Here is a 26,595-nt window from a genome sequence, read left to right on the forward strand (position 1 = left end):
GGATTGTGTGACCATCTCTGGCTTTCCCTGTGAAAGTCTTGTTAGGATTGTGCGACCCTGTGCATCTTGTGCGGAGCTTGCTGGACTGGCAAAGGTAGTGACTGTCCATGTAAGCGTGTGATGTGTGTCCCGGTGAACTTTTTCTCCTAGTTGACTCTCTAGCTGTGTGGTCCCGGTACTAGTTGTGTGATCATGTTTGTGAATTTGGAGAATGAGGCTTTTTCTCATTCATACTCATTATACGAGAGCTCTCGCCTCGTTTTGTATGAATGCCACTAAACATGTTTTTCTTTATTTATTTGCTTTAGAGAATTTAGGATTATCTGTACAATATACAAGTATCTTTTATATTGTCTTCGGTTTCTTTGTTATAGTGGATTTTTCTTCTTCTTTTTTTTTTTTTTTTTGTGGTTTTTGGGTCACACCCGGCAGTGCTCAGGGTGTTATTCCTGGCTCCATGCTCAGAAATTGCTCCTGGCAGGCACGGGGGACCATATGGGACGCCGGGATTCGAACTGATGACCTCCTGCATGAAAGGCAAACGCCTTACCTCCATGCTATCTCTCCGGCCCCGTGGATTCTTCTTTTGAAGTATACTACTACTAATATTTTTTGCACTTGTTATTTGTTTTATTTTACTTTATGAACTGAACCCCTTAGAATTCATACTTTCTTCTTTTTGTGGTCGAGGTTACCTGGTGACAGTAATTTTTTTATTTAATTTTTATTTTGATCATAGTGGCTTACATATTGTTGACAACAATATTTTAGGTACATATTTATATAAAATCAGGGGGGATTCCCATCACCAAATTGTCCTCCCTACACCTCCGTTTTTGTCCTACCGCCCATATCCTCTTCCCTCACCCCCAGGGCTGCTAGAATATGTGGTCCCCTCTGTACCTAGCCTACTACTTAGTAGTCTTGCACCTGTTTGGTTTTGGTGCCTCCCTTATTTCCCCCTCTAACTGGGAGGCACACAGTAATGTTTTTAATACTGCATCTCCACCATCACATAAATATCAGAGGCTCTTCCCCCCCCCCTTTTTTTAATATTTTCTTATTTTTGGTTTTGGGCCACACCCAGTGGTACTCAGGTTTAACTGGCTCTGTCCACTATGCTCAGGGACCATTCCTAGTTGGCCATGGAGGACCATATGCAGTGCCATGGATTGAACTCAAGTTGTCAATGTGCAAAGCAAGAGCCCTAGCTTCTGTTCTGTCCCCTCCCCCCCTTTTTTATTTTTAGAGGAATTTTCTACATCTAACCTTTCACAGCTTAAAACTATTAGTATTCACTTTTTTTTTTGTTTTGTTTTGTGTTTTTTTTGTTTTTGTTTTTGTTTTTGGGTCACACCCGGTACCGTTCAGGGCTTACTCCTGGCTCTACATTCAGAAATTGCTCCTGTCAGGCTCCGTGGACCATATGGGATGTCGGGATTTGAACCACCATCCTTCTGCATGCAAGGCAAATGCCTTACCTCATGCTATCTCTCCGGCCTCTATTCATTCCTTTTTTTTTTTTTTTTGTTTCTGTTTTTGTTTTTTTTTTGTTTTTTTGGGCCACACCCGGCGATGCTCAGGGGTTACTCCTAGCTGTCTGCTCAGAAATAGCTCCTGGCAGGCACGGGGGACCATATGGGACACCGGGATTCGAACCAACCACCTTTGGTCCTGGATTGGCTGCTTGCAAGGCAAACGCCACTGTACTATCTCTCCGGGCCCTATTCATTCCTTTTTTAATGGCTAGTATCTGCTATAAATCTTTTTTCATTTGAGCTTTTATTTATTTATCTTTTTTATTAGTGTTTGTCTTTTAAGTACACTAGCAATTCTTTTTATCCTCTAGGTACTTTGAACATTCCCCCCCCTTTTTTTTTATTTTCTACGATATACCTGTGATGTGGTTGTGGTTTTGCTTTTGTTTTGCATTGTTTTGGTTTTCTTTTATTATTCAGATTTGTTGAGCTTCTCGAAGTTTTGGGGGGGCTTCTTACTAGTTAATCTCTATTCAGTATTAATTTTTCTTTTCTGTGGCTTCACTTCATGCTTGGTGTATGGAACTGTAATAGTTACTATTAAACTCACTTTTTTTGTTTTGTTTTGTTTTGTTTTTGGGCATACCCAGTGACGCTCAGGGGTTACTTCTCGCTATGTGCTCAGAAATTGCTCCTGGCTTGGGGGACCACCAGATGGGACGTTGGAGATCGAACCCAGGTTCATCCTGGGCAGCCGTGTGCAAGGCAAATGCCCTACTGCTGCGCTATCACTCCAGCCCCCCTCCCATACTCATTTTTTTTTTTTTTTGGTTTTTTTTTTTTTTTTTTTTTTTTTTTTTTTTTGGTTTTTGGGTCACACCCTGTGACGCTCAGGGGTTACTCCTGGCTATGCGCTCAGAAGTTGCTCCTGGCTTCTTGGGGGACCATATGGGACGCCGGGGGATCGAACCGCGGTCCGTCCTAGGCTAGCGCAGGCAAGGCAGGCACCTTACCTCCAGCGCCACCGCCCGGCCCCTTTTTTTGGTTTTTGAGTCACACCCAGTGATGCTCAGGGGTTACTCCTGGCTATGCACTCAGAAATCGCTCCTGGCTTGGGGGGACCATATGGGACACCAGAAGATTTTTTGCCTTGCATGTGACCGACCTGAGTTCGATTCCCAGCATCCCATATGGTCCCCTGAGCCTGTCAGCAGTAACTTCTGAATGCAGTGCCAGGAGTAACCCCTGAGCATCACCAGGTATGGCCCAAAAATCAAGCCCCCCAAAAGAAAAAAAAATGGCAGGATCAAGTTCACATCCTAGGCTCAATCCCTGGTACTACATGGTCCCCTCCTCTACCACCAGAAGTAGGGACCCAGAATCACGAAGGGAGTATCCCCTAAGCACTGTTGAGGTCTAACACAGACACACACAACAGACTACATAGATTTAACGAATTTGGGAATTAGGAAGTCGCTGCATGGTTTTAACATAAGACCAGACAAGAGGATTACTAAATTCAAAGACAAATCAATAGCCAAAAATATCCAGAGAACTGCAGAAGAAAAGAAAATTAAAAGTCGGGGCTGGAGCAGTGGTGCAAGTTGTAGGGCATTTGCCTTGCATTCTCTGACCTAGGATGAACCAAGGCTCAGGTGTTACTTTTGGTTCAGGAATTATTCCTGTTGGGCTTGGAGGGCCCCTATGGTATGTCAGAGATTCAGACCAGGCCAGCCACTTCCCCACCCACACTGTATGTACTGTCTCTCCAGCCTCATCATGAACATTTTATTTTATTTATTTAATTATTTATTTGGATTTTGTGCCACACTCAGAATGCTCAGGGGTTACCCCTAGTTCTGCCCTCAAGAATTACTCCTGGCAGGCTCGGGGGACCATATAGGATGCCCGGGATCAAACCTGGGTTAGGCATGTGCAAGACAAATGCTCTACCCACTGTGCTATTGTCTGCCCCCCATAATGAACACTTTAGTTATAGCTATTTCAGATTATGTTTGCTAACTTAAGTATTTCTGTTTTTATCTTCCTATATATTATATATTTGGGGGAACCACAAGGAATACTGAGCATTGAACCTGGGCTGGCCATGTGCAAGGCAAACTCTGTACCCACTGTGCTATCACTTTGACCTCAATATATGTTATAATTTCTGTTTGTTTGTTTTTTTCGGCCACACCCATTTGATGCTCAGGGGTTACTCCTAGCTAAGCGCTCAGAAATTGCCCCTGGCTTGGGGAGACCATATGGGACGCCGGGGGATCGAACCGCGGTCCTTCCTTGGTTAGCGCTTGCAAGGCAGACACCTTACCTCTAGTGCCACCTCACTGGCCTCTGTATGTTATAATTTTCATAGTTTTTTAGATGTTCTATCTATAAGAATGATGTGGGAAACACTGGCTACTATTTGTTTATTTTATTGTTTTTTTGGGACACACAGTGGTGCTCAGAGTTTACTCCTAACTCTACTCAAGTATTACCCCTGGCAGACTTGGGAACCATGTAGTATGCTATTGATCGGACTCATGTTAGCTGAATATAAGACTAACACCCTACCCTCTATACTATGGCTCCAGACCTCAGTAATACTAATTTTATGTTTGGATCACTTTATGTGGTGCCTGGAAGACACTATTGTGCTGGAGGTCAGTCTAGGCCTCCTGCACATCTGCATGTAATCGCATATTCAGCCTGATCAATCTCTATGGCCCCCAAAGCAAAATTTTGTGGGTCTAAATATTCATCATGGGGCCAAAGAGATAATATAGTAGTAGATAAAGTAGGTAAGACATGTGCCTGGCACATCATTGACTTGGATTCAGTCCCCAGTACCCTATGTGGTTCCTGAGCCCTGCCAGGAATAATCTCTGAACACAGAGCCAGGAGTAAAAGCTGAGCATTACTATCCCCCAAAATATATGCATCACAGTGGGCCTCAGAAATAGTATGGGGGGAAAAGGGGGCAGAGCGATAGCACAGCGGTAGGGCGTTTGCTTTGCATGGGACTGACTCAGGACAGAACTCGGTTCAGTCCCTGATGTCCCATATGGTTCCCCAGCCAGGAGCAATTTCTGAGTCCAGAGCCAGAAATAACCCCTGAGCACAGTGGGGTGTGGCTCAAAAAACACAAAAAAAAATAAATTCGATTTTTTAAGGGGCTGGAGAGAGAATGCAGCTTGTGGGTACTTGCCTTGCATGCAGTCAAGCTAGATTCAATTCCCAGTATCTCATATAGTCCCCCCAGCATCACCAAGAGAGATCCCTGACCAGAGAGCCAAGAGTAAGCCCTGAGCACTGCCAAGTATAGTCCAACAAAACTAAGCAAAATTTCCGTTAATACTTTAGCATGTTTTATTCATTTGTACGTTTTAAATATCTTAAATACATGCTTTAGGTTGCATATATTTGGGGACTAGAGAGATAATACAGCAGGTAAGGTGCTTGACTTGCATGCAGCTGACCCATGTTCAATCCGAGGACCCTGGATGGTTCTTTGAACACCCCCAGGAGTGAAAGATCTTCAAATACAGACCCTGAGTATGAGTAGCCCCTGAGATGTATCCCAAAAACAAAGAATATATGGGGCTCAGAGAGATAGCACAGCAGGTGCTTGCCTGGCAACATATATATATATGATTTTGTGCCACACACCACTGTGCTCAGGGATCATATGGGATGGCTGGGATCAAACCTGGGTGGACAACATGTAAGCACCCTACCCTCTGTACTATCTCTCTTGGGCTCTATTGAAAAGGAAGTAGTTTTGGGGTTGGAGTGATAATACAGTGGGTAGGGTGCTTGCCTTGCGTGTGGCTGACCAGGGTTCGATCCCCTGTAGCCCATATGGTTCCCCAAGGCCACTAGTTGGGGAGATATAGCCAGGTTTGTCCCCCAAAATAGAAGAGAAGGAAATGAACATTTTGGGGGGCATGATCATGTCAGGCTTGTGAAATCTTAATGTCGATTTTCTTTTGGCTTCTTAGCTCTGCCTTTTTGCAGAAGTGGAGCCCTCAGGAATACTGGATCATTGCTGCAAAGATGAAAGCCATGGCCCAGGTGAGATACTGTTTCTTTTTGCTAAAATAGAATCAATGGCTGAGTTCACTGAGAACAAGCTCTTATATGCTGACCTCAGAACAAATTTACAAAGATGGAGCTGAGATTAGACAACAAGGGCTTGGGAAACTTACTGGGCTGTGGTGGAGGGATCGTGACACTGGTGGTGATTGTGGGAAGGCAACACTGTACCCCTAAAAAATAACATTTTGGACCTGAGCTCAAATAGTAGGGTGCAAGAAAGAATTAGAGGGGCCCAAGAGAATACAGTGGGTAGGGCACTTGCCTTGCATTCAGCTGACTCGGATTCGGTCCCTAGCATCCCATATTCCTGAGCACACCAGGAAGGATTCCTGAATGTAGAGCCAGGAATTTTACCCCTGAGATACCACCAAAATAAAAACAACCCCAAATACCCCTACTCCCACCATATATAAAAGAATCAGAGCGTCCGGAGAGATAGCACAGTTGATAGGTCATTTGCCTTGCACAGCAGACTTGAGTTCAACCTCCCAGCATTCCGTATGGTCACCCAAGCCCTCATAGGAGTAATTCCAAAGTACGGAACCAAGAGTAACCCCTGAACCTTACTATTAGGGCACCAAAACAAACAAAACAAAAACAAATCAGAATCTTGCTGACACTTGAGTTAAAAGTAGTATTAAAGTTTTCTTACCCTTGTGCTAAAGAAAAAGATCTTTACTATCTACAATTCAGATCTCTCTGTCTCTCTCTCTCGTTTTGGGGTCACATCTAGTGGCACTCAGGAGTTACTCTTGGCAGGCTTGGGGGACCATATGATTGAACCTGGGTCCCACCTGGGTCAGCCATGTGCAAGGCAAATGCCCTACCACTTGTGCCATTGACCCAGCCCAATTCAGATATGTCTTAAAGAATTTTTTTGATTGAGAAGATTGGGGTCCTACCTAGCAGCGCTCAGAGGCTATTCCTGATTCTGCTCAGGAGTGACCTTTGCTATACTCATAGGGTCATATGTGGCACCAGGGATGAAACCAGAGAGATTTAGAAAAAATATAACAAGTTAGATCTTTTTTAGTGAAAAAAAGGAAAGAATGTCTGGATTAAGTTACAAATAGCTTTTAGAGAACCAGATAATTGAATAACAGGTTTCTCTGAAGATGTCTTCATCATATTTAAAAGAAAGTTTCATTGAGGGGCCAGAGAGAGAACATGCATGCCTTGCATGCAGAAGGACGGTAGATCGAATCCCATGTGGTTCCCCGAGTCTTCCAGGAGCGATTTCTGAGCATAGAGCCAGGAGTAACCCCTGAGCGCTGCCGGGTGTAACCCAAAAACAAGAACAAAAAACAAACAAACAAAAAGTTTCATCGAGAATCCAAAAATGGCTCAGCCATTTGGAACACATGCTTTTGGATATTTCAAATATTTTTCTTTTTCTTTCTTTCTTTCTTTTTTTTTTTTTAATTTTCTTTGTCTCTTATTTGGAAATTTTATTTTTAGTGATTTGAGAAAAAGAAGAGACTTGTATTGACTGACTGCAACAATTATTGTTCCAGGAGTTTGTATAATTTTTCATTTAATTGGAAAACATCCCTTAGCTGGATTTTTGCCCCACTGGAGACATATGTGGATAATGGAAATGTCCCACTCTGCATAGTTTTGTCTGGAGGACACAAGGATGTAGGGACACAGAAACATGCTCCTGCTTATTAGGTTATCATGTATCTTAAACACTCAAACTCATTCTCGAGGCATGTGACTTTTCACTTCTATCTTTATTTATTTTTTCTTCCCTTGTTCCTTCACAAAACCAGTTTAAAAAACTTTTTTTTTTTTGGTTTTGTTTGTTTTTTTGGTTTTTGGGCCATACCCGGCAGTGCTCAGGGGTTACTCCTGGCTGTCTGCTTAGAAATAGCTCCTGGCAGGCACGGGGGACCATCTGGGACACCAGGATGCAAACCAACCACCTTTGGTCTTGGATCGAATGCTTGCAAGGCAAACACCGCTGTGCTATCTCTCCGGGCTTTTTTTTTGGTTTTTGGCTCACACTCGGCAGCGCTCAAGAGGACCATATGGAATGCCAGGATTCAAACCACCATCCTTCTGCATGCAAGGCAAATGCCCTACATCCATGCTATCTCTCTGGCCCCTAAAAAAATTTTTTTAATTAAAGAATTGTAGTTTGGGGCTGGAGAGATAGCATGGAGGTAAGACGTTTGCCTTGCATGCAGAAGGACAGTGGTTCAAATCTCGGCATCCCATATGGTCCCCCGAGCCTGCCAGGAGTGATTTCTGAGTGTAGAGCCAGGAGTAACCCCTGAGCGCTGCCGGGTGTGACCCAAAAACCAAAAAAAAAAGAAAGAAAGAAAAAGAAAGAATTGTAGCTTACAAAGTTATTAATAGTTGAGCGTTAGGCATATTATATTTCAGTGCCAATCCCACCACCAGTATCAACTCCCATCACATGTGCTCCTAAACTCCACCATCCTTCACCCCTCAACTATCTTCCCTTATCCCTTGTCTGCCACCTTGGCAGATAAATTAAATTTCAGTGGGCAAACCCACTTCTTTTGTTATTTTGCTATTTTTGGGCCACACCGGGGACACTCAGGGGTTACTCCTGGCTATGAGGTCAGAAATTGCTCCTGGCTTGGGGAACCATATAGGAGTATGCCGGGGGATTGAATTGCGCTCTGTCCTGGGTCAGTTGTGTGCAAGGCAAACGCCTTACCGTTGCGCCATCGCTCTAGCCCCCAAAACCACTACTTTTTTTTTTTTTTTTTTTGGTTTTTGGTTTTTGGGCCACACCCGGCGGTGCTCAGGGGTTACTCCTGTCTAATTGCTCAGAAATCGCTCCTGTCAGGCACGGGGGGACCATATGGGACACCGGGATTCGAACCAACCACCTTTGGTCCTGGATCGGCTGCTTGTAAGGCAAACGCCGCTGTGCTATCTCTCCGGGCCCAAAACCACTACTTTTTATTAACTGCCAAGTGCCTGATTGTTGTTCCAGGAGTCAGTGATGTTCAGTGATGTGTCCATAGACTTCTCTCAGGAGGAGTGGGAGTGCCTGACTGATGATCAGAGAGATTTGTACAGAGGCGTCATGTTGGAGAATTACAGCAACCTGGTATCACTGGGTAAGAACCTCTGCCGAGATAACTCAGATTCTGTTCTCAGAAAGTCTGTGACATTCAGTAGTGCTCCCCTCACCTTTGGGTAACCAGTTGGACTCCAACATTCTGCTCCCAAAGAAAAATTATAATGCAGTGTTAGAAAGAGACAGTCAAGTTAGTGGGGCAGTTTCTAGTTGCATCCTTGTATACCTTCCTTTGCCTCCTCCTTAATAATGAAAGGATTGCCAGAGTGGTGGTATAAGTGGTAGGGCATTTGCCTTGTGTGTGTTAATCTAGGACGGACCTCAGTTTGATCCCCCAGCATCCCATATGGTCCCCCAAGCCAGGAGCTATTTCTGAGCGTATAGCCAGGAGTAACCCCTGAACGTCACTGGGTGTGGCCCCAAAACAAGACAAAACAAAATAATAATGAAAGGATTGCATTTTGGGACATTTTTATCCTAAATTTAACTCATTAATTTCTTTCCCGAGCAGGATATTCTGTTTCTAAACCAGATGTGATCTCCTTCTTGGAGCAGGGGAAGGACCCCTGGTTGGTGGCCAGAGAACTAACCAGAGACCAGTGGCGAGGTAAGTGAGGCTGGCAGGTAATGTCTCACTTGGTCAGTGGAGAAACTCTGAGGTCCTCTCTGGAAAACTTCCCTGAAAAGCTTAATTAGGTCTGTGATGCAAAAGTGAACCTCTTGGGAAAGAGCTTTCAAATGACCTTAACCTATTCCTTTTATGTAACATACATACTCTGATTTCCTCTTCCTACTTCCTCCATCACTCCATCTAATGGTATTCCTTTCTCTGTGTTTGGTTCCACACCTGGCAATGCTAACCTTTCTGTTAACATTCTTTGAATATTCCTTTTTACCAATATTTTTGTTTTTGTTTTTGTTTTTGGGTCACACCTGGCAGCGCTCGGGTTACTCCTGGCTCCATGCTCAGAAATCGCTCCTGGCAGGCTCAGGGGACCATGTGGGATACCGGGATTCAAACCACCGACCTTCTGCATGAAAGGCAAACGCCTTACCTTCATGTTATCTCTCCGGTCCCTTTACCAACATTCTTCTGTGGAATTATTAATTATTGCTATTATTAGAAGCTTTATTGTTTTGGCTTGCCTTTTATTTTTATTTTTTTCAGTGCTAGTATTGAGAAACTTACACATAAAAGACAAGTGGTCTCTCTTGCTGCTTATCTTTTGTTTGTTGGTTTTGGTTTGGGGCCACACCCTATGTTGCTCAGGGGTTACTTTCTAGCTTTGCACTCAGGAATCACTCTGGCAGGCTCAGGACTACATGGGATGCTGGGATCGAACCTAGGTCAGTTGTCAGGCTAGGCAAACGCTCTACCTGCTGTTGCTATGCTCCGTCTCCATCTTTTGGAACTTGATTTTTTCATGGGACCAAAGAGATAGTATAGTGGGTAGGGCATTTGTATGGCATACAGCCAACCCAGGTTTGATCCCCAGCACCCCACTTGGTTCTCTGAGCCCACAAGAATGATCACTGAACAAAGAGACAAGAGTAAATCCTGTGAGTACCTTGGGATGTGAACCAGAAAAAAGAACATCTGCCCCTTCCCCCAAAAGAGATTATTTTTTCTCCATTTTCTCTCTTTCTTGAGTTCTTTCCTCTTGTTTATTTTAATTGCCCAGGTTTAACATTTCCGTAAAATAACTAGTGACTAGATTATCTGCTCATATAAAACTCCAGCATTGGAGCAAAGCTGGAAGGGCAATTGCCTTGCTTGTAGCCGACCTGTGTTCAGTCCCCAGCAACCATACCTCCCCAGCCTGTGCACTGACAGGAGTGATTCCTGAGTAGAGTCAGGAGTAACTCTGAGTATTGGCCCTCCCAAAAACCAAAACTGACCAAACAAACTTCAGCATTGAAAAACTGATTGTAGAGTGTTAGTGTGTAAAGATAGATTTGCTTGTATTATCAATGTATTTAAAATAGTTAAATATTGGGGCCCAGAGAGATAACACAGCGGTGTTTGCCTTGCAAGCAGCCAATCCAGGACCTAAGGTGGTTGGTTCGAATCCTGTTGTCCCATAGGGTCCCCCGTGCCTGCCAGGAGCCATTTCTGAGCAGACAGCCAGGAGTAACCCCTGAGCAACGCCGGGTGTGGTCCAAAAACCAACCCCCCCCCCCCAAAAAAAAAAGTTAAATATTTTCTCTTGAGCTTTTTTTCTCCAATATCAGATTTATACTTTTTTTCTAAGAGACAGTTTGAAGGTGGGGGATGCTTTCTACCAAATTCTAGGAATTTGCTTGTGTAGCAGGCTGGGAATCACCTTGTTGTGTAGGGAACATTTGATGTCTGTGTTTGTTTGGTTAGTTTTGGGGTCACACCCGCTGGTGCTTAGGGGTTACTCCCAGCTCTGTGTTCAGAAATCACTCCTGACAGGCTCGGGGGGCCATATGGGTTGCTGGGAAATTTTGAGGAGGCAAAGTGGATCTCTATTGTTCTCATTATGCACATATTGAATATTCTTAGAGCACAATGTCTAAATACTGAAAGATCAACAACTATTTGTTCACTAACCCAATCATTAAGGATTTAAATATTCATTCCTTAATTTAAAAGTTTGCAAAATGCGGGCCCAGAGAGATAGCACAGCGGCGTTTGCCTTGCGAGCAGCCGATCCAGGACCAAAGGTGGTTGGTTCGAATCCCGGTGTCCCATATGGTCCCCCGTGCCTGCCAGGAGCTATTTCTGAGCAGACAGCCAGGAATAACCCCTGAGCACTGCCAGGTGTGGCCCAAAAACCAAAAAAAAAAAAAAAAAAAAAAAGTTTGCAAAATGCCTCCATAAAGATTCTTGGGGCCAGAGCGATGGCACAGCAGTTAGAGCGTTTGCCTTGCATGTAGTCAACCCAGGTTTGATCCCTGGCATCCCATATGGTCCCAAGCCTGCCAGGAGTAATTTCTGTGTGCAAAGCCAAAAGACCAAAAATAAAATTAATTTGTTTGTTTTTATTTTGGGGCCTCACGTGGTAGAAATTACTCCTGGCTCAGGGGACCATATGGAATGCCAGAGAATCAAACCCTGGGTCAGCTGCATGCAAGGCAAATGCCCTACTGCTGTGCTACCATTTCAGCCCCCTATTGTGATAGTTCGGGGTCTCTCTTTGAATATGGCTATGGTTTCTTATTTTTCCTAAAACCAACATTACAGAATTCCAAGGCAAATTATAGATTCGTCAAACCTCAGACATGGCATTTTTGGCCACCAAAAAAAAAATTCAGTAGAACACTCGTGCTATATTTATTCCTCATTTTAAAGTTCCCTGATTCTTGAATGTAATTGAATGCCGTCCAATTAAACTTGAGCAGTGAGGGACTGAATGATAGCACAGCAGGCCTACCTCTTTGCCTTTCAAACAGCATCCTGGGTTTGATCCCCGGCATCCTTTATGATGCCCACCAGGAGTGATTTTTGAGTTCAGAATGAGGGAGTAACTCTTGAGCACTATCTGGTATGACCCCCAAATGAAACAAACCAAAAGTGGCCAGAGCAATAGCACAGCAACAGGGCGTTTTCCTTGCACACGGCCAACCAAGAATGGACCCCGGTTCAATTCCTGGCATCCCATATGGTCCTCCAAGCCTTCCAGGAGCAATTTCTGAGCGCAGAAGCAGGAGTAACCCCTGAGCACTGCCAGGAGTGGCCCAAAAATCAAAAACAGCCACTTCCAATAGTAATGTAAATGTCTTGTATTTGTTATTTTCCACTACAGTAAACCTCAAGTTACATACATTTAACTACTAACGAATGGAAATGTGACTGGTGCTGCTGAAATTTTGAATATAATTTAACTGTAATTATTTTAAGTGATACATAGGATACAATAATGATCTACACGGATATAAACAGGAGCTGGCCAACTTTTTCTTAAAGGGAAGATAGCTAATGTGGTCTCTGTTGCAGTCACTTTGTTATTGGAGTTCAAAACCAATCATAATTAACACGATGTTTTATACAAATACTGTGTTTTAGTAACAATGTTATCATACAAAAATTATTGTAGAGTTTTGAACCATAGCAAGGCAGTCCACAGAATTTTGCATTAGGTTTATTAGTTTACTCCTCACTGGTGCCGTATATAAGCAGAGAGAATCAGAGCCTGATAGTTCAGATTTAAGGCACCAGCCTAGCACTGGTCTTCTAAGCACCTTTAGGAGTCACTCCTGAGCACAGAGCCAGGAGAAAGTTTCTGAGCTTGCCAGGTGTGGCCTAAAAGCCATCAAAAGTAGATATGATCAGAAGATTTACCAATGGTTTCATACATATGTGTATATACTGTAAGATTGTGTGTGAGGAAGAGTAGTATGACACTTTATTTTTTTTTTTCTTTTTTATCTTTTTTTTTTTTTTTTTTTGTGGTTTTTGGGTCACACCCGGCAGTGCTCAGGGGTTATGCCTGGCTCCAGGCTCAGAAATTGCTCCTGGCAGGCACGGGGGACCATATGGGGCGCCGGGATTCGAACCGATGACCTCCTGCATGAAAGGCAAACGCCCTACCTCCATGCTATCTCTCCGGCCCCCCAGTATGACACTTTAACAAATGAGATAAGATGAAGACATCTGGGGCTGTAGCAATAGCACAGGGGTAGAGCATTTGCCCTGCACGCAGATGACCTGAGATGGATCCAGGTTCGATCCCTGGCATCCAATATAGTCCCCTGAGTCCATCCAATATGGTCCTCCTGAGAGTCAGGAGTAACCCCTGAGCGTTTTCAGTTGTGGCCCCAAAACAAAAAGATGAAGACATCTCTATTTTTTTTTTTTTTGGTTTTTGGGCCACACCCAGTGACACTCAGGGGTTACTCCTGGCTATGCACTCAGAAATTGCCCCTGGCAATTGGGGGACCATATGGGATGCTGGGGGATCGAACCATGGTCCGTCCTAGGTTAGTGTGCAAGGCAAATGACCTATCACCTGTGCCACTGCTCCAGCCTGAACTCATCTCTATTTTAGATCCCTAAGTCAGTCTGCAGTGTTTGAAAAAACAAATGACTTAGAATTGTTTCCCTGATCACACTCCTCTTACTTTGCAACTTCCCTTCTTTTGTCCATCCCTTATGTATGTTTTTGTCTGGTTTTGTTTTGTTTTGCATTATTCCCAGCAATGTTATGTAGTTACTCCTGGCACTGCACTCAGGAATTACTGGTGGTACTGTGAGAAGCCAGGAATTGAACCCAGGGCACTACATGCAAAGCAAGTGCTCTACCCACTGTACTACAGTTCTGGCCCCTGCTTTGTTTTATTCTTTAGTTATTGTATATTAACTGGTTTTGTTTTTTTCAAACAATAAAAATGTAAATGATTACTCTCATATTTCCTTTCAGTTCTAGAATCAAGATGTAATACCAAGAAATTACTTCTGAAGAAGGAAATTTATGAAACAGAATCATCCCAGTGGGAGATTATTGAAAGACCTACCAGATGTGATCTTCCGTATTCTAGTTTCAGAGAGAAATGGGGATTTAGCAACCAGTTTGAAAAACAACATGGTGTTCAACAGGGGCTTTCCTGTCAGCTAGCATTCACTCATGAGGGTATGCCCACATCCAGTCGACATCCATCCTATACATTACAGCAAATCACTAATAATAAAGAGAAATATTGTACGACTAAGGAATATAAGAAAAGCTTGAAGCATGGCTCACAGCTTACTACCCGTCAGATAATTCGTACCACTGAGAAACCCTATGAATGTAAGGAATGTGGAAAGGCTTTTAGACATCCCTCAAGACTCAATCATCATCAGAAAATTCATACTGGCAAAAAGCCCTTTGAATGTAAAGAATGCGGAAAGACTTTTATCTGTGGCTCTGACCTCATGCGACATCACAGAATTCACACTGGCGAGAAACCCTACGAGTGTAAGGAATGTGGAAAAGCCTTTAGTAGTGGCTCCAACTTTACTCGGCATCAGAGAATTCACACTGGCGAGAAACCCTACGAATGTAAGGAATGTGGGAAGGCCTTTAGCAGTGGGTCCAACTTCACTCAACATCAGAGAATCCATACTGGGGAAAAACCTTATGAATGCAAGGAATGTGGCAATGCTTTTAGTCAGAGCTCACAGCTAATTAAGCACCAGAGAATCCACACAGGTGAGAAGCCCTATGAATGTAAGGAATGTGAAAAGGCCTTTCGGTCTGGTTCTGATCTTACTCGGCATCTGCGAATTCATACTGGGGAGAAACCCTACGAATGTAAAATTTGTGGGAAAGCCTATTCCCAGAGTTCACAACTTCTCAATCATCACAGAATTCACTCAGTTGAGAAACTCTATGAATATAAGGAATGTGGGAAAGCCTTTAATTATGGCTCAAAACTTATTCCGCATCAAAATCTATACTGGTAATAAAGTATAGAACATACGAAATGTGTGGAAAGGCTTTTAATGATAGTGTAAAACACACACGGGAGGTTTTATTTTTGTTCTTTCTGTTTTAGTCAAAATTGAACAGCACCAGAGCGATAGCACAGCATTAGGGTGTTTGCATTGCATGCGGTGGATTCAGGATGGACCTAGGTTTGATCCCCAGCATCCTATATGGTCCCCCAAGCCAGGAGTGATTTCTGAGTGCATAGCCAGGAGTAATCCCTCCTCCCCCAAAATCAGTACCAGAGAATGGTGGTTATTCCCAGTTTGGTACTTAAGGGCATCACTCCTGGTAGTGCCAGGGATTAACCCTGGAGTTCTCTAACAATAATCTGGAAGTATCATCTTCCTAACTATAAGGATTTAGGGGGGCACAGTCAGCAAAGCTCAAGGTTTATTTCTGGCTCTGCACTCAGATGGTGCTTCAGGACCAGATGGGATGCTGCATATGGAATGTGGATTAGCCATGGCAAGGCAAACAATCTGCCCACTGTGCTATCATCTCTCTTGCCCCCTAACTATAGTTTTCAACCTGAAAAAAGAAATTGATTTTAAAAGACACTCCTATGACTAGAATATATTGGGGGGTGAGGAAGGAGGAAAATAGTTTTATTTAGAGATTATGTGTCTAGATAAGATGAAAAAAGAGGGAGAGTGGATGAAGGGGAGAGAGCTGAGGTACTCTCCTGTTCCCCTTAAACTCTCAGGCTGAGATTCAGGTGACACATTGCAGTGGAGGGCCACACCCAAGTGTGCTAACTCCTGACTGTGCTCAGGGATCACTCCTGACAGGACTTGGGGACCATAGGGTTTGCTGGGGATCAAATGCTTCCCCAAAGGGTCAGCTATATGCCAAGCAAGTGCCTTAACCCTTAACCCCTGTACTATCTACCCAGCCCCTCTGATAAATTTTTTTCTTTTTGGTTTTTGGTTTGGGGGTCATGTCCAGCAGTGCTCAGGGGTTACTCCTGGCTCTGTGCTCAGAAGTCACTCCTAGCAGACTCGGGGACCATATGGGTTGTTGGGATTCGAACCAGGGTCCATCCTGTGTGGGCTGCGTGCAAGGCAAATGCCTTACTGCTGTGCTATCGCTTCGGCCCCATCCCTTAATTTTTTTTTAATACTTAAAAGTCAGAACCATTTTTGGAAGAGGGCTGAGATTTTTTGGTTTTGGTTTTTGTTTTTGGGTCACACCCAGTGGCACTCAGGGGTTACTCCTGGCTCTACGCTCAGAAATCACACCTGACTGGCTTGGGTGACCATATGGGATGCCAGGGATCCAACTACTGTCAGTTGTGCAACACAAATGCCCTACACCACCGTGCTACTTCTCTGGTCCCAGAGTTTTGCTATTAACTGATTTTTCGTTTTGTGTGTGTGTGTGTGTGTGTGTGTGTGTGTGTGTGTGTGTGTGTGTGTGGTTTTTGGGTCACACCCGCAGTGCTCAGGGGAAACTCCTGGCTCCACGCTCAGAAATTGCTCCTGGCAGGCATGGGGGACCATATGGGAAGCCGGATTCAAACCGATGACCTTCTGCATGAAAGGCAAACGCCTTACCTCCATGTTCTCTCTCCAGCCCCGCTATTAACTGATTTTTAAGCTCATGGTACACTTGGTCTTAGTCAAAAGCTAAGAAACAGTGATTAAGGTTTATTGTAGAATCATTCATGAACATTTATTCTATCTTTTGGATTTACTCCTCAGAGATCATTCCTGGCAGTGCTTGGGGATTCTCTGGGGTGCCAGGAATTGAAACCTGATTAGATACCTTCAAGGCAAATGTCTTATCTTTTTTTTTTTTTTTTTTTTTTTTTTTGCGGTTTTTGGGTTACACCCGGCTGTGCTCAGGGGTTTTTCCTGGCTCTGTGCTCAGAAACTGCTCCTGGCAGGCACGGGGGACCATATGGGACGCCGGGATTCGAACAGATGACCTTCTGCATGAAAGGTAAACGCCTTACCTCCATGCCATCTCTCCGGCCCCAAATGTCTTATCTTTTCAGCCCTCATGAACATTTTTGACCACTAGAGATCATTTAATATCCGTATGGTATTTTTGTGTGTGTTTTGGTTTAGATTTTGGACCAAACCTGTGGAGCTCATGGGTTATTCCTGACTCTGCACTCAGTAATCACCCCGATGGGCTCAGGGGACAATGTGGGATGCCGGGATTGAACCTGGGCCAGTTGTGTGCAAGGCAAGCATTTTACCTGCTGTGTTATCACTCTGAAACCTACTTAGTATTTTCTTATATGAAACCCCAATTGATAAACATTGTAGTTTCCTGTCAGTTTTTTTTTTGTTTTTGTTTTGGTTTTGGTTTTTGGGTCACACCTGGCAGTGCTCAGGCGTTGTTCAGAAATTGCTCCTGGTAGGCTCGGGGAACCATATGGGATGCCGGGATTCGAACCAATGACCTTCTGCATGGAAGGCAAATGTCTTACCTCCCTGCTATCTCTCCGGCCCGTGTATCATCTTTTAATTGCAGAAATAATGCATGAGTATGTTCTTTCAAATATTGCAGGCACAAGAGATAGTACTAAGATGAAGATTTGCTTTTGGGGGGGGGGGGCACATCTGGCAGTACTCTGGGATGTCTCCTTGCTCTGCATTCAGGAATCATTTTTAGCAAGCTTGGGGACCATATGGGATGCTGGGGATCAAACAGGTCAGCTGCATGCAAGAGAAACATTTTGCTTGCTGTACTATCTCTCTAGTTCACAGAGGTAGAAAGCTTGCTTTGAATGTGGTTGTCTCAGTTCAGTCCCTGGCACCAGGGGGTTCCTTGTGCAATACCTGCTCTCCAGGATATAAACAATTCTTTTTTGTTTGTTTGTTGTTTGTTTGTTTTTGGGCCACACCCGGCGTTGCTCAGGGGTTACTCCTGGCTGTCTGCTCAGAAATAGCTCCTGGCAGGCACAGGGGACCATATGGGACACCAGGATTCGAACCAACCACCTTTGGTCCTGGATTGGCTGCTTGCAAGGTAAACGCCGCAGTACTATCTCTCCAGGCCCAGGATATAAACAATTCAAAGATACCATTTAGGGGTTGGAGCGATAGCACAGCCTTGCACATGGCTAACACAGGACAGATCCACTTTGATTCCCAGCATCCCATATGGTACCCTTGGCCTGCCTGGAGCGATTTCTGAGTGCATCGCCAGGAGTAACCCCTGAGCATCACAGGATGTGGCCCCAAAATAAAACAAAAAGAATAGCTTTCTAGGGGCTGGATAGAGCACAGCAATAAGGCTTTTGCCTTGCAAGTGACTGACCCAGGACAGACATTGGTTCGAATCCCAGCATCCCAAATGGTCCCCCGAGCCTGCCAGGAGCACAGATTTCTGAGCACAGAGCCAGGAGTAATCCCTGAGTGCTACCGGGTGTGACTCAAAAACCAAAACCCCCCCCCCAAATAAAGAATAGCTGTCTGATTAGCCTTCCCAATCATCTTTCTGTTTATATATGTCATAGAACTTAATTGGGAGTTTTTATAATATCTACCTCAAAAATTTTGTTTGAGAAGACAAAATGTTTGTCCTTGTCATAATAAACAGATACCAAATGGTGGTCATTGTTACAGTCACTGCCTTAAGTATTTATTGAAGTCCACATCTTTCTGAAAATTCTACTCATCGTCAGACATTTAATTGGTACGCACTCTAAGAAAGCCCATTGCCAGCAATGAATTATAAAGACTTCAGACTTTATCAGCACTTTCCATGGAACATAAAGCAACGCGTAGCAAACCGGAAAGTAATAGATAAGAATAATTTCAAGGCGGGAAGGTGGCGCTAGAGGTAAGGTGTCTGCCTTGGAAGCACTAGCGTAGGACGGACTGGACCGCAGTTCAATCCCCCAGTGTCCCATATGGTCCCTCCAAGCCAGGGGCGATTTCTGAGCTCATAGCCAGGAGTAACCCCTGAGCGTCAAACAGGTGTGACCCAAAAAAACAAAACAAAACAAAAAAGAATAATTTCAAACTGGGCTTTTTTTTTTTTTTTGCTCCACCACACCACTTATAAGAGAAAATTATATGCAAAAGATTAGCGATGCTGCTGAATGTGACATCTTGTTAGAAAAGTGGGTATATGTGTATATGAGAATTTGGGCCCGGAGAGATAGCACAGTGGCATTTGCCTTGCAAGCAGCCTATTTAGGACCAAAGGTGTTTGGTTCGAATCCCGGTGTCCCATATGGTCCCCCGTGCCTGCCAGGAGCTATTTCTGAGCAGACAGCCAGGAGTAACCCCTGAGCACTGCCTGGTGTGGCCCAAAAACCAAAAACTTAAATAAAAAAAAAAAGAAAAAAGAAAAGTGGGTATATGTGTATATGAGAATTTGTAGGAATTGATAATATGAATATGAGAATTTTGATTCATTTGAAAATAAAGAAAAAGTTTTAGTGGGGCCGGAGAGATAGCATGAGGTAGGGCATTTGCCTTGCATGCAGAAGGATGGTGGTTCAAATCCTGGCATTCCATATGGTCCCCCGAGCCTGCCAGGAGCGATTTCTGAGCATAGAGCCAGAAGTAACCCCTGAGCGCTGCCAGGTGTGACCCCAAAGCAAAACAAACAAAAAACCATTTTAGTAAAATCTAAATCACCAGGGTTGGAGAGAGTTGAATAGGTAAAGCTGTTGCCTTACTACACTGATCTCTGGCATTCTTTAGGGTCCCTGAGCCCCATTAGGAATGATCCCTGTGGGCCTGGAGAGATAGAACAGTGGTGTTTGCCTTGCAAGCAGCTGATCCAGGACCAAAGGTGGTTGGTTCGAATCCCGGTGTCCCATATGGTCCCCCGTGCCTGCCAGGAGCTATTTCTGAGCAGACAGCCAGGAGTAACCCCTGAGCACCCCTGGGTGTGGCCCAAAAAACAAAAAACAAAAAACAAAAAACAAAACAAAAAAAAAAAGGAATGATCCCTGTGCACAAAGCCAGGAGAAAGACCTGAGTACTAATGGGTATGACCTCACCAAAAATTAAAAAAAAAAAAAAAATCACCAGTTGACTCAGAATTACCACAACTCTGCAGTGTTAAAAAAAAAAAAGTAAGGGGGCGGAGAGATTGTATAGAGGTGGGATGGGATGTTTGCCTTGCATGCCAAAGGTCATTGGTTCGAATCCCTGTATCCCATATCGTCCCCCAAGCCTGCCAGGAGCGTTTCTGGGCGTAGAGCCAGTAGTCCCTGAGTGTCACCAGGTGTGGCCCAAAAAACAGAAAAACAAACAAACAAAAAATAGGTAAGGGGCTAGAACCATAGTACAGCAGGTAGGGCTGTACTCGCTCAGAGCTAGTACATAGCTCACCCAGGTTTAATCTCTTGCAACTCAGGAGTGGTCCCTGAGCACAGAGCCAGAAGTAAGCCATGAGTGTTGCTGGGTGTGGCCCAAAACAAAAATAGGGAAGAGGAAAAAATAAACTTTTGAGAAATGAGGGGCCGGAGATATAGCATGGAGGGTAAGGCGTTTGCCTTTCATGCAGAAGGTCATCGGTTCGAATCCCGGCGTCCCATATGGTCCCCCGAGCCTGCAAGGAGTGATTTCTGAGCATGAAGCCAGGAGTAACCCCTGGGCGCTGCCGGGTGTGACCCAAAAACCAAAAAAAAAAAAAAAAAAAAAAACTTTTGAGAAATGTACTGTAATCTCCCCAACCCCATTAATTTTTTTTTTATTGGTTTTACATATTCAGCAGTGCTAGCTCAGGACTTACTCCTTGTTCTGGGCTCAGGGCTCACTCCTGAGGGTGCTTGGAGGACCATATGTAGTGTTGGAGATGGAACTCTGAGTTGACTGCATGTAAGACAATTGCTCTAGCCACTGAACTATTACTCCGGCCTCTATAGTCTACTGTCTTTGGTTCCACTTACTGTGGTTTTAGCTCTCTACAGTCAATGTCAGTCCAAAAATACTGTACAGGAGCCAGAGCAATAGCACGTCGTGTAGGCTTTTTGAACGCAGCCGACCTAGGTTTAATCCCTGGCATTCCATATGGTCCCCCAATCCTGCAAGGAGTGATTTCTGAGCACTGGGCCAGAAGTAACCCCTGAGTGCTGCCAGGTGTGGCCCAAAATCAAAACAAAAAAATACTGCACAGAACAAGATCCTGAAAGACTACATTCACACTACTTACTATAGTAAATTATAGTTGTACTTTTTTGGGGGATGGGGGAGTCTTAGCCAGCAGTGCTCAGGGGTTACTCCTGACTCAGTGCTTAGAAATCACTCCTGGCAGGCTCAGGAGGCCATATGGGATGTCAGGGATTGAACCCGGATTATCTGCATGCAATGCAAACGCCCTACCACTGAGCTGTCTCTCCAGTGTGTTGTTTTTTTTTATTATAAACTCATATTTATGTACACAGAGTAGCAACAGTTTATGTAGGGTTTAGTACTATCATTTTTTGGTGCTCACTGTTTACTCCTGACTGCTCAGAAATCAATCCTGGCAGATCTCAAGGGTCCATATGAGGTGAAAGGGATCGAGCCCAGGTCAGTTGCATGCATGCAAGGCTAGCATCCTACCTGCTGTACTATGGCTCTAGCATCACTATCCTAATCTCAGGCATCCATGATGGGGTCTTACTTAAAACCGTGGCAGTGGGTAACATTGGACTGCTTCACTATGAGTCATGCAGCAGGTATGGCATTTGCCTTGCATGCGGCTGATCTTGGTTAGATCACCAACAGCCCACATAATCCCAGAGTCTACTTGGAGTAAAGATTTCAGAGCACAGAGCTAGAAATAATACCTGAGCACCAATGGGTGTAGCTCAACAAGTAAAATACTGGGGCCGGAGAGATAGCATGGAGGTAAGGCATTTGCCTTGCATGCAGAAGGTCAGTGGTTCGAATCCCGACATCCCATATGGTCCCCTGAGCCTGCCAGGAGCGATTTCTTTTTTTTTTTTTTTTTTTTTTTTTTTTGGTTTTTGGGCCACACCCGGCATTGCTCAGGGGTTACTCCTGGCTGTCTGCTCAGAAATAGCTCCTGGCAGGCACGGGGGACCATATGGGACACCGGGATTCGAACCAACCACCTTTGGTCCTGGATCGGCTGCTTGCAAGGCAAACGCCACTGTGCTATCTCTCCGGGCCCCAGGAGCGATTTCTAAGCATAGAGCTAGGAGTAACCCCTGAGTGCTGCCGGGTGTGACCCCCCCAAAAAAAGAAGTAAAATACATAAACATATTTGGTTGGGGGTTCACGCCTAGCAATGAACTCAGAGATCATTCCTGAGTTGTGCTTGAGGATAAAATTGGGTGCTAGGGATCAAATTTGGGTTGGCTGTGTGCAAGGCAAGTGCTCTACCTGCTGTGCTATTACTCGTTCCCTTTCCATACACATTTATTAGATACATAAAGAAAGTAAATTATTACAGAGCCATTTTTTTCTAAGAAAGCAAGGGGCCGGTGCAGTAGCACAGCAGTAGGGCATTTGTCTTGCACCCAGCCAAATTGGAACAAACTCAGATCTCCAGCTTGCCAGGAGCAACTTCTGAGTGAAGAGCCTGGAGTAACCCCTGAATGCCTCTGGGTATGGCCCATAAAAACAAATGTAAAAAAGGGGTTCGGAGGGGCCGGAGAGATAGCATGGAGGTAGGGCGTTTGCCTTGCATGCAGAAGGACGGTGGTTCGAATCCCAGCATCCCATCTGGTCCCCGAGCCTACCAGGAGCGATTTCTGAGCATAGAGCCAGGAGTAACCCCTGAGCGCTGCCAGGTGTGACCCCAAAACCAAAACAAAACAAAACAGAATTTAAAACAAAAAGGCAAAGCAAGCTATCTGAATGAACTGATAGGCTATCTTGCTCTAATGGTTTATATTACTGTCAGAATGAAAACAGGAGCCTGGGAGATGAGATACTCACGTTGCTCTTTGCATGTGGCCAACTTGGATTTGGTCACTATCATCCTATTTGGTCCCCCAAACACCTCTAGGAGTGATTCCTGAGTGTAGAGCCTGGAGTAACCACTGAGCACTATTGGTTGTGTCAAAATACAAAAGAGAAAACAGTTGCTTTGGTTTTTGGCTATGGCCACACCTAGCTCTGCTCTAGACTCTGGAATCACTCCTGGTAGTGCTTGGAGAGACCTATATGTAGTGCCGGGAATCAAACATAGGTTGGCTGCATGCAAGGCAAGTATCCTGCACACCGGTGCTATCTTGAGTCAGCGACAATCTGTTCAAGATGGACCCATGCTGCTGGAGTCCACAGGGCCTTGCAGGCAAGACTGACAGCTATCACTCTTATTTATTAGAGAAGCCCAGGGGCCTATGACAGAACCCTTTGCTAGGAGCGTGATAAAGAGGAAGAGAGAGCTAGGTTTGGGATAATCCAACTGACTCCCAACTGCCAACAAACTCTTCCTGCTCCTCTAACTGTCTCTTCCAACTCCCAACCTGGGGAGGATTTTATAGACTTAGCAACCAATCACAATTAGGATCATTTTTTGTTTTTTTTTTTTTTGGGGGGGGGTCACACCCGGCAGCGCTCAGAGGTTCCTCCTGGCTCTACGCTCAAGAAATCGCTCCTGGCAGGCTCAGGGGACCATAAGGAATGCCGGGATTCGAACTACCGTCCTTCTGCGTGCAAGGCAAACGCTTTCCCTCTAGCTCTCTGGGGCCCTCCCCCAGCTTTTTCTTACTTCAGAGCCACCGGCTGCCCCGGAGGAGGCTGAAGCCACAGTGACCCCGCCCCTCGAAGGACCCGCCCACTTAGGACCCGCCCACAACCGATAGCGCCTGCGCAGTCGCTGCGGGCCAGCGTATTTCCCGGCAACCCTCGGGAGCGGCCTTTATAAGGACCCGCGCGGGCCGGAGCACTTCCGGCGGCCGCCACGCCCTCGCGGTCGCTGTGTCTGGCTGGGAGGACTGTGTCGCTCGGCGCCTCGGGGGTGCAGAGAAGAGGGAGAGGACTGACCGGCCCGACGGCTCCGCGGAGCGCGTGAGGACGGCGGTGCGGCCGCTCGAGTGTGCCGGGGGCGTGAAATTCAATTCGGGTTCCCTGACAGTCCCCGGAAAGACCCCCAAAAAGGCTCAGACTCGATTTGGAGGGGGGGGGAATGGAAGATCGAGCCCCGGGGTTCCACAGAGAAGGAAGGAAACTGGGGGCCCAGGAGTGACATGACAGCCCACTCAACCCTCTCACCCAACTCCGATGCATTCCAATCCTGGGGGTCCCCGGGGCTCCCTCCAGCCACCCAAGCTTGCTTTGATCTATTTATTTACTTATTTAATTAATTTATTTGTTTATTTTGGTTTTTAGATCACACCCAGCAGCGCTCCGGGGTTCCTCCTGGCTCTACACTCAGAAATCGCCCCCTGGCAGGCTCCGGGGATCATCTGGGATGCCTGGCTTCGAACCACCGACCTTCTTCTGCATGCAAGGCAAAGGCCCCACCTCCATACCATCTCTCCGGCCCCCCAGGCTTTTCTCTTTTTGAAAATGTCCCAATGAATTTTGAGACCCAGACTCCGTCCCTCGTGCTGGGATCACACTAGTTAGGGTGCAAATCCGCATCTGCGTTTCTTTCTACCACCGTGAGTGATGCCTGTGCAGGGTACCCCTTATCCCCCCTCCCCAAGTATTGACATTTGTAGTTTACAGCCCACCACTGTGTGAATTGTGGTTAAAGAAAAAAAGAAAAATTGGGACCCGAGAGATGGCACAGTGGTAGGGCGTTTGCCTTGCATGCCAACGACCCAGGATGGACCCAGGTTTGACACTCGGCAGCCCATATGGTCCCCCCCACTCTGAGCACAGAGGCAAGAGTAACCCCTGAAGTGCCACCGGATGTGGCCCAAAAAGAAAAAGAAAAACTCAGCTCCTCAAATGACCAGATAATACAAATCCCTTCTTTTTTTTTTTTTTTTTTTTTTTTTGGTTTTTTGGGCCACACCCTGTGACGCTCAGGGGTTACTCCTGGCTATGTGCTCAGAAGTTGCTCCTGGCTTCTTGGGGAACCATATGGGACGCCGGGGGATCGAACCGCGGTCCGTCCTAGGCTAGCGCAGGCAAGGCAGGCACCTTACCTCCAGCGCCACCGCCCGGCCCCAAATCCCTTCTTGAACTTCTTCCTTTCCCTGGCCCCTTCTTTTCTCCTCTTTTTTTTTTTTTTTTTGCAGCGCTCAGGGGTTACTCCTGGCACTGTGTTCAGAAATTGCACCTGACAGGATGGGGGAACCATATACCCATTGTACTACCTCTCCAGGTCCCATCATTGTTTTGATTTGCATTTTCTTGATAATAAATAATAAATTTTATATGCCTGTGGGCCACCTGCATCTTTGGTAAAGATGTGCTTAACTCTTCTTCCCCTTTTTGGGGGCCTGGGTTTGGGCCCGCAATTGGCGGTGCTCACGGGTTACTCCTAAGCTAGAGCTCAGAAATTGCTCCTGGCAGGCTCTGGGGACCATAAAGGAGCGTTTTCTGAGTGCAAAGCCAGGAGCAACCATTGAGCATCACCCGGTGCGCCCCTCTCCAAAAAAAAAAAAGATGATTTAGGGCCCGGAGAGATAGCACAGCGGTGTTTGCCTTGCAAGCAGCCGATCCAGGATCAAAGGTGGTTGGTTCGAATCCCGGTGTCCCATATGATCCCTCGTGCCTGCAGGAGCTATTTCTGAGCAGAGAGCCAGGAGTAACCCCTGAGCACTGCCGGGTGTGGCCCAAAAACAAACAAACAAAAAAAAAGATTTAAAAAATTTAACTGGATTTCCACAAGTGATTTTTATTTATTTTTGGTGTGAAAGTTCTGTCTCCTTGGTTAATGTATATAGAGATATGAAAGTTCTTTATAGAAGATGTATTATTGGGGCCGGAGAGATAGCACAGCGGTAAGGCGATTGCCTTACATGCGGAAGGTTGCTGGTTCAAATCCCGGTATCCCATATGGTCCCCCAAGCCTGCCAGGGGTGATTTCTGAGCGTAGAGCCAGGAATAACTCCTGAGCATTGCTGGATGTGACCCAAAAAAAAAAGAAAAAAAGAAGATGTATTATTGTCAGTTTGCTCAGGGCTCTTCAGTTTAGGTTAAGAGGATGGTAATTGGATGCACATGTCATCCTGGAACCATCTGTGGGTTGTGCACCGGGGTCCTCTCTACCTTTGGAGAAGCCTGTATTCTCTCCTTATCCTCTCCCCTTTCTCAGAATTTCCAAATAAAACCTATTTCATTCAACCAAAACAAAAAAAATAAGTCAAATGAAATCACAGAGAAAATAAGGAAAATAAGTCATTTTTTAAATTTAAAAATAACTCTAGGGGCCAGAGAGATAGCATAGCCCATCCAGGACGGATGGTAGTTCAAATCCCGGCATCCCATATGGTCCCCTGAGCCTGCCAGGAGCAATTTCTGAGCGCAAAGCCAAGAGTTAAACCCTGAGCACCGCCGGGTGTGACCCAACCCCCCCCCCAAATAAACAAACAAAATCTCTGGACCTCCCAACCTGTATCCAGAGGCTAAGGGTCCAGAGATACTGAATGCTTCAGTGCTGGGGACTGGAGGGGCAGCTCTGCTCTGCCCGGGTGCTTCGG

General features: G+C 45.4%; 1 protein-coding gene across 1 annotated transcript in view; it reads left to right on the plus strand.

Annotated features, from left to right (window-relative positions):
* The window catches only part of LOC126028500 (zinc finger protein 658B-like), a 49,819-nt gene extending 34,755 nt beyond the window's left edge, over positions 1-15,064 (plus strand). Inside the window, exons 7-10 of the mRNA XM_049787467.1 lie at positions 5,480-5,552; positions 8,548-8,674; positions 9,146-9,241; positions 14,019-15,064. Coding sequence (XP_049643424.1) covers positions 5,480-5,552; positions 8,548-8,674; positions 9,146-9,241; positions 14,019-15,043 — 1,321 coding nt within the window. The 3' untranslated portion in view covers positions 15,044-15,064. The remainder of the gene's footprint in view (positions 1-5,479; positions 5,553-8,547; positions 8,675-9,145; positions 9,242-14,018) is intronic.
* The last annotated feature ends 11,531 nt before the right edge of the window (positions 15,065-26,595 follow it).

This window comes from Suncus etruscus, chromosome 14 (genome assembly GCF_024139225.1).
Source record: "Suncus etruscus isolate mSunEtr1 chromosome 14, mSunEtr1.pri.cur, whole genome shotgun sequence".
Taxonomy (NCBI): domain Eukaryota; kingdom Metazoa; phylum Chordata; class Mammalia; order Eulipotyphla; family Soricidae; genus Suncus; species Suncus etruscus.